General features: G+C 41.6%; 1 protein-coding gene across 1 annotated transcript in view; it reads right to left on the reverse strand.

Moving 5' to 3' along the window:
• Window positions 1-922: 922 nt before the first annotated feature.
• The window catches only part of IL18RAP (interleukin 18 receptor accessory protein), a gene marked incomplete at its 5' end in the record, with an annotated part of 11,041 nt that continues 3,306 nt past the window's right edge, over window positions 923-8,657 (reverse strand). The window contains 4 exons of the mRNA XM_010141549.1: window positions 923-1,296; window positions 1,940-2,110; window positions 6,455-6,592; window positions 7,449-7,603. Of these exons, the coding sequence (XP_010139851.1) occupies window positions 923-1,296; window positions 1,940-2,110; window positions 6,455-6,592; window positions 7,449-7,603 (838 nt within the window). The remainder of the gene's footprint in view (window positions 1,297-1,939; window positions 2,111-6,454; window positions 6,593-7,448; window positions 7,604-8,657) is intronic.

Consider the following 8,657-nt stretch of genomic DNA (forward strand, 5'->3'; position numbering starts at 1 on the left):
GAGCTATTTGATTAGCATTATAAAACAAGTATTTGTTCACTTGAAGGCCAAGTGAAGTCAGTAGAACACCAGATCAGTGGCTCTCCTACTCAGATTTTCTTAACACTAACCATTGTATTTCACTTGCTACAGCCATACAGACACAGATTGTAAGACACCTCGAGAGTAAGTGACATGAACCCTGGAGAGTTAGCAGCCAGAGGACTGCAAGGGAAAGACCTCAGATGGAAATCTACTAGCTGTAACAACCAGGAATTTGATTTGCAACTGCAACACACCCATAATACCAACAGATTCAGTGGGACCCATGAGTGACCAGTACCAGACAGGATCAGCAATGTGCAGATGTCTCCAAGCATAAAATGTTTCAGAACTGGTAGAATGCTTTCTCCCATTTTGGGAAGGATGGAGATGCCTGGGATCAGCCCTGACACGGTGCTCCTTCTTTTCTCAACCACTTTGGTATACTCAGTTGTATCAGTCTCCCATAGTACTTCCTTGGTGGTAGGAGGAGGTGACTTGTTTAAAGAGTTTGGATTTGTCCCACGGGACTGCACAGTAAAATTAAACTGCAAAACTCCTTTGGAGTTCCCATTTTAATTTTTTTTCTCCAGAAAACAAGTATAAAAATATTCCAGAAGAAATACAGAACAAAGAACAAAACATTCACATGTATCCCTCAACATCACAGCAAAATAAATATAATAAAAATATTAAAATAATAATTTATGAAAGAGAGTTCACATTTACCGTCATGTACTGAGCTACTGTGGGGTGGCAGCACTGTCACACTGGCACTGTTTTGGAGTGAGCTATCTGCTGACTGCAGTGCCAGTCCACAGTGGTCAGTTGATGTAGAAAAAGCCTTTTACAGTCATGTCACCATTCCCGACCCTCCTGTCATCCCAGTGTGAAATTTCTGCTATTGATATACCAGGCTGAATAACCTTTGGAAAAAAACCTTTAGGCTGCAATTTCGCAAAGTCTTAGGAGTTTTCACCGGCATGTGGTAACGCATATATTTCCAGAACTTCTTGTTTGGAGCAGCAGAAATAGAAGACTTCCAGGTAATGACTGGTAAAATCCGAAGAGCTTTCTTCACTGCTGAAGGCAAAGTCTCTGGCTCTTGGAAATCCTGGAACTTTATTAATACCAGTTTGATCATTTTGTCTTCCAATGCACAATTCACCGCTGCCTGCAGTTCAAAGATGCTTGGTCCACTGATATAAGCTGGGCTCAAAATAATTATAGTTCGTCTGCTTTGTTTAATAGCTGTGACAACTTCATCTGTGTATGCTGGAGAAGAAATGGCGATTGTTACTTCATTCTATAATGGACTTTTTATTTTATCAGTTCCTTTATCAACAGCTAAAACCCAGAAATAAGAAAAAACCAAAACCAGAGATACTGAGCAACCACATAGCCCCTAGAAATGTGTTTGCTACCAGAAGGTACCATGGTCATTCTTATGCAGCCTGGAGAATATAATTGACTGCTCAGGAGGTGGAGGGCAAAGTTGAGACCTTAACACACTTTGTTGCTACTCAAACAGTCTCAAGGAACACTTGTATTTGCCTTTGTCTCTCCCAGTGACAGGTACTGAGGACTTTCTAATTACTGGAGGTAGTACTGATGAAAGTTGCTCAGAAAGTAACTACTGAAATATCTGGGGTCTTTCCAGAGAGTGGAGTCCGCTTACAAAGAAATTCTAGGACAAGACGCTTTGTCTCAGCCTAGTAGCTCCCGAGAGACCACACCCAGATGTGTGCGACCCTCAAGTGCAGTGGCCAGATATAGGGATCAAAACACAACGAGATTTGAGCAGAAACTCCAGTACCAAAAGATATTCATTTTCTGATGTGGTGCATAAGGGTTTTTGGAAAGTGAAAAACAATTTTAAAAAGAACTGAAGATTTTCTACCACCCACAGGGACCTTACCTCCTCCTGGAAGAATATCTCTTTCAAGAATGCATAACTTATATCCATATTTATTTTCCAGCATGTCTGGAAGAAGCTCCAGGGCAAATTTTTCCTCACTCATAAAAGTAGAGTCACTTTCAGAAGAGTATAGTTTTGCATAGGACACAAACGCATCGAATTCTTTGCCATCTAAAATAAACAAATAAATAACACTGTGTACATTAACACGTCTGAAGCATTCATCTTCTTTCTTAATGCTCAGTTGCCATGTATATCTATTTAAGCAGGCTCAACAGAAACCTAAAATTATCACCTGTTTATGAAGCACAGCCATTCAGTTACCCAAAGCCAACCCTTGCTCCTCACTGTCTAGGAAATTTTGTAGCCATACACTACCAAAGCAAATGAGGAAGCTGCAGATGACTAGTGCATGGAAGTTTAAACCATGCATTTTTCTGCATTTCCACAAACAGGGTCCAGTTTTCACCAGTGGAAGGTCTGGCTCCTTCACAGAATCACAGAATCATCTGGTTGGAAGAGGCATTTAAGATCATCGAGTTCAACCATTGACCCTGCACTGCCAGGGTCCCTAAAATATGTCTCTCAGTGTCACACGTCTTTTAAACCCTTTCAGGGATGGGGACTCCACCACCTCCCTGGGCAACCTGTTCCAATGCTTCACAACACTTTCTGTAAAGAAATTTTCCCTAATGTCCAGCCTAAACCTCCCCTGGCACAACTTGAGGCCATTTCCTCTAGTCCTGTCATGGAGAGTCATTTCACATGGAGAAGAACCCAAACCCCGCCTCTCTACACCCTCCTTTCAGGTAGTTGTAGAGAGCAATATGGTCTCCCCTGAGCTTCCTCTCCTCCAAGCTGAACAGCCCGAGTTCTCTCAGCTGCTCCTCATAAGATAGGTTCTCTAAACTCTTCACCATCTTCGTTGCCCTTCTCTAGACACACTCCAGGACCTCAATGTCTTTCTTGCCCAAGACTGGACACAGTACTCAAGGTGTGACCTCACCAGTGCCAAGTACAGGGGGACAATCACTTTATTCCTCTTGCTGGCCACACTATTTCTGACACAAGCCAGGATGCCATTGGTCTTCTTGGCTGCCTGGTCACACTGCTGGCTCATCTTCATCTGGCTGTCAACCAGCATCTCCAGGTCCTTTCCTGCTGGGCAACTTTCCAGCCACTCTTCCCCAAGCCTGTAATGTTGCAGGGGGTTGTAGGGAATGATTCCCAATCTTTTCTTTCATTTGCTCCAATGCTGATTCCAAAAATACTACTTTGAAAATACAGTGAATTTTAAAGGAACAATGTTCTTAGATGGAAGTTGCTTGCAAAGGACATGCTGTCTCCAAGACTGCTGCAAGTACCAAAGCCCAAGTCTGATCCAAGTATCAGCTCAGACGCTGAGTGCTGAACAGTTCCTGAACTTTGTTTCAGTCTCATTAAAAGAATATGCTTGTGGGGTGCAGATGAAAAATATACAAAGAATTTTTTCTCAGCTTTGAAACACCCTGGTAACAATGATCTGAGTATAGGCCCATTCTTAACTACAAGCAAACCTTACCTATTTGCTAAATAGAACTTGAACTACACTCAAGGGAGGAGGAAGGAAAAGAAAAGGAGTTACTGGTGACAGCAAAAGGCACAGTGGACTCTGTCCAGTTCCCCATGTGTAGCTGCTTGATGCCATTTAAGGTGTCCTAAGGTTGATGGGACTGACAAATTTGACAAAAGAGACAAACCTTTTGAAATGGCAGGACATCCTGAGGGAGTAAATATGACATCAGACACCTATGTTCAGTCAGCTGACTTGTATTATATGTCAATGCAGTTAATAGAAACCAGAAAGAAATTCGGGTGTAGAGTCCTTCTGCAGGGTGAGCTGAGAAACTCTCTAGAATTCACCATTTTGACTACATCTTCCCTGCACAGAAACTGAGACATCTTCCTCCAGCACAGACACCTAACTAGTGGTGTTGAATATCACCCCACGCCTCAGTGTTAATCACCTGATTTCTATCCCTAGATGTAAGATTAGGGTGACAAACCTGAGCTGGAACCAACAGGTTGCCACAGGATCTACATATGGATTCCAGGAAGCAACGGAAATATATATGGAAACCTAATGACATGCATAAGCTGGGGTTGAACAGCTACATTCAGAACCAGCATGTAGTAGAAAGTGTGTCATCAAAACATAGATGTGCAAACTTGGTTTAGAGGTCAAGAATATGATTAGACAACACAAGCTATATCTCTGCTCCTCCCCTCTTCTCCTGGCCACAAACTTCCACCACTTCCTTCTATTGGTGACAAAGCTCTCGTGGTAATAGAGAAAGCTGATTCACTTTGACAGCTACTCAGCGAGTTATTTTTCTGCCAAGTTGATCCAATTTAGGCCCACAAGAGTGAATCACCCACGCAACGTTAGCATGGGACTTGAAGGTGGGTTTAGCTGAACTTCAATTCAACTACACCCTGAATTGAAGCTCCTTTGAAAACGGTTTTTAAACAACAATAAATTGCACTACAAGCCAGATATTCCTCATTTCACCCACAGAGGTCACTGCAATCTTATTAGACAACGACCATTACTAAATACATCATCCTTTATAATACTACTATTACAATAGCAAGTTGAGATCACATATGCAGTAAACATCACTAGGATTCTTCTTTTTCCCTAGAATTATACATTAGTATGACAGATTCTGCATTGTTTCTCCTTGTGGAAGGAGGCCAGATTTTTAAGAGGTAAGGCTAAGGAGGGTTAGAGTGGCTTAAGAAAAAAGGTGACCTTACCACTGTCTTCAACTACCAAACGGGAGGATACAGATTTGACAGAGACAGATTCTTCTCTGTGGTGCACAGTGATAGGAGAAGAAGCAACAGACACAAGATGCAACAAGGGAAATTTTTGTTAGATATTAGTGAAAAAGTTTGCACTGTGAGTAGTCAAACACTGAAGCATGTTGTCCAGAGAGGCTGTGAATTCTCTATCCGCAAGGTCCTGAGCAACCTGGCCTAGGCTGACACTGCTTTGAGCAGTGCGTGGGATCAGACAACTCCCAGGGATACCTTCCAACCTTGTGGGACTCTGCAATTCTCTGATTCTGTGCTAAGAGGGATGGACGAGAAGAAACGATAGAAAAGAAGAAACAGCAAAATTAAGTCATAACTGCTACTTTGCTTCTCTACAAGTAAGCTCTTTCAGAGCTCAGGTGACTTGATATGCAACCACATGAAATAAGAAGGTCATAATCCTGCAGGTGAGAACACATTTTACGGCCAGTCACCTTAGGCAGAAAACTATCGAGTGGGCACAGCTGGTCTGTACACTCCATGCAAACGGTGCTGTGTGCGTCCAGTACACGAGAGTCAGGGAGTGAGACAGAGGCTGCCACAGTGGAACTTAATGGTGCCTTCAATTTCAATGCACAAATCTTGACAGTTCTGTCTCTGTCCTACTGACATACGGGTTGAGGTCTAAGGGGACTTTCCGCATGTTCTTAAATCAGTTTGTTACCAAATAGAAAGGAAATTTTGAGTGATTTCCCAAATTGCTTTTGCCAGAGGCCTTAGGGCTCACAAAAATACTTTCCAAAGGGCAGTTAATTGTCTCATTGCTTATGTATTTACAGATACCTAGATACAGTGATTTCACGCTCGTGTTATAATTTACATACACGCACACAAGCAGACTCGGATGCCTTATATCTCAAGCTTCATCAAGATTCAAGAAGTTTTAGAGAATTTTCCTTGGGCACATACTATCAGATTTCTTTCAACCCTTGTAAGAAAATTATATGTTAAATTCTTTGAAGAAGGCACTGTCATTTCTGATGCATTCTGATACATTTCTGATGCCTACTATGTTGGAGGCCCATTTTATCCGAGAAGATGGGCCGAAGCTGCTACAGAGCTTTGAAATATCAGAAGCTGATCCTTCTGGTGTAAATGTCAAGATGGTCAACATAATTTTTAGAAAGGAAATATGACTATTTCCCAAATGTACACTTCTCATTTGGTCCCCTATATCATCTTATTTCTCACCTTTTTTTATTCTTCTGAGAAATTATTTGGCTTCAAGTGAAAAAAAAAAAGACCTTGGAGTCCTTCAGTTAGTTCTGCAAGGAGATTTGATTCTTGACCACACATTCTGTGGAACACTTTGGGAGAAAGAGGTTAAAATGTTGGAGATGCTCTGTTATTCCCTGCAAAGGGACTGCTAAAATTCAACTTCCTGATGCAATCTTCCACAGATAAATTAGGGATCATGTAAAAGGCTAACTGTGACATTCCAGTTGGTGTTAGGTATTTTCTCCACACTGCCTGGCTTTTTTTCCATCTGAATCCACTGAGCATCTTGCTAGCTTTAATGGCCTTTGCATAGGCTCAAAGAGAACAGGTTCATTAAGAGAATTTAATTGAATGGTTGATTCACATTGGTTAATTAACCACATGGCAAAAGGCAGTTGAAAAAATGGAGAAAATTAATTATTTTGCAATATTTCTTACCTCCTGTAGTTTCATTGTGGACCAGATAACTTCGGTACATCAGCACTATTTCAATCCAGTACTGGTAAATAAAGGCAGTGCACAAAAGGAATGCAAATAGAGTCGAAATGGCACTGCATAGTATGTATAAGAGGAACACTGTAGAAAGAAAAGGGTCTGTCATAACTCAGGCTTTCTAAAATATTGCTGACACTTGGATTAAAAACTCAGTCCAGAAATGGGGGCAAACCACCTCACAATCTTCATTCTTGCCCTGCTGCTGAACTTTAGGGAAGTCAGGAATTCATTTACCTGCAAACCTTACACAGTTTCAGACTACCGTCAGAGACTTTTTCTGAATGGTGTCTCCTTGACAGCATGAAAAGCCAATCTGTGATGGAAGGCACCGAGAAAATGATGTATGGTACATTCAGCAGGGCTGAAAGTAGTCATCATGCGAGATGGAAAAATCACATCAGAACACACATAGTGGCACACAGTGCCCTGCTGGAGACTTGCTGTGCCAATCCAATGATTAACCTCCACTCTGAACTATGGTTCAACAGTTTAATTTCCACACTGATTTTCATTTTGGCCTTTGTTTGAAAGGCTGCCACACTCATATCAGTCATGGCAACTTCTCAGAAACACGCATGCTAAGGACTGGGGAAACAAAGAGAAACGTCCTATGAAAATCAAGGAAGCTGCTCTGCTTCAATTTAGCAGATTGCCTATTAATGTTCATAACTCTTCTATTCTTCCTCCCAGTTACTCTCCACTTGGAGGCCCACTTGGTCCACCTGCTTGCAGTAAGTTCTCGGATACCCATGTTCTTCTCAGTAATCCTCAGAAAAACATGCCTTTCTAGACCCCGACAAACCAAAAATTTCCCATACAGCTTCCAGAAACTTCTGCAGCTGGCTAAAGAGCCAGGGTCAACAGGGAATTAATTTGTAGCAGTGAGTAAATCAAAATGTGTCTTGAAGGGCAAACAGTCATCTGTCAATGGTTTTACCTCCCTGCTTTCTTTTCAGCTGGATCACGGCAGTGGCATTCCCCACCAAATTCTCAGCAAAACACGTGAAGTTGCTTCTAAGGTCCTTTTCAGTAACTTCTTTCAGTTTTGCAACATGAAGAAGCGTGTGTCCCTTTAAACCTTTTGGATAAATGCTAAAGAGAAAAAAAATATGTATTTGCATGATACCTTTGCTGATCATTTGAATAAATGTCTTAAACACAAAGAAAGAGGAGCTTGCGACTTCTTAACATTCAGCTTGAACTTTTAATAGCAATGCAGTATTGTGGTTTGGAACTTCCATTTGGTTTTTGCACCGTAAGAAAATACTAACATCAAAGGTCTGCACACTGAAAGGTTTGTTCTTAATTCATCAACTCAGCCAAATATTTAAGCACTTGCCTAGTTTTAAATATATAGCCCCTTTGACTTCTATAAGGTTATTTGTGCTTTTCTAAGATGTAAAAAAATTCTCTCAGGGGAAATACAAGGAAATGAAACTTCAAGGAGGAGCCCTAAGAGAGGACTAGCTGGGCAAAAGACTCAGCAGCACAGCCTCTTGCATAGGGATAAGAAGCCCAAGGACAGGATAGACAAACAAAAAAAACGAGAGAGATATAAAGGATGGAAGTATAGCAAGGGGTAATGAGGTAACAGAGGAATCCCTCTGGGGCTGGGTGAGGGTTGTAGGGAACAGATCTGTGACTGCAACCACTTGCAAGCAGGGGTTCTGAGTCTCCACATTTTTCTTTGAAAGCCACAAGTACAGAAGTCTCTGACTGGACCCAAAGGTGCCTCACATCACGCCACTGCAAAATGACAGTCTGCCACAGCCCTACCTCAAGATAAACAGGCATGAGCACGGGCAAGGATTCAACCGGTACTGAGAGTCTGTTGAGAACGTTTCATTCACTTGGGTTTTTTAAAAAATAAAAACTAGAAATCGTCTGCACTCAAAACGCTAAAAGCTTGGTAAGAAGAACATTACAAAGCTACATGTTCAAAAGTTAAGAAATCCAATTTCCAATCTACCTCATGATTGAGTGTGTGTGTGCATGTATATGTGTGGTACGATAATTCATTATCTTTTCCACATATGACTCCCATTGAGAACTTGATTTTAGCAGTGACAGGAGGGCCTTTCTTCCCTTGGTGTTCAGAAAAGTTTTCCCATAAAGATGGCTCAGGTCTGTGTAGTGAAAGGCACTC

Source organism: Buceros rhinoceros, unplaced genomic scaffold (assembly GCF_000710305.1).
Source record: "Buceros rhinoceros silvestris isolate BGI_N320 unplaced genomic scaffold, ASM71030v1 scaffold16408, whole genome shotgun sequence".
NCBI lineage: Eukaryota > Metazoa > Chordata > Aves > Bucerotiformes > Bucerotidae > Buceros > Buceros rhinoceros.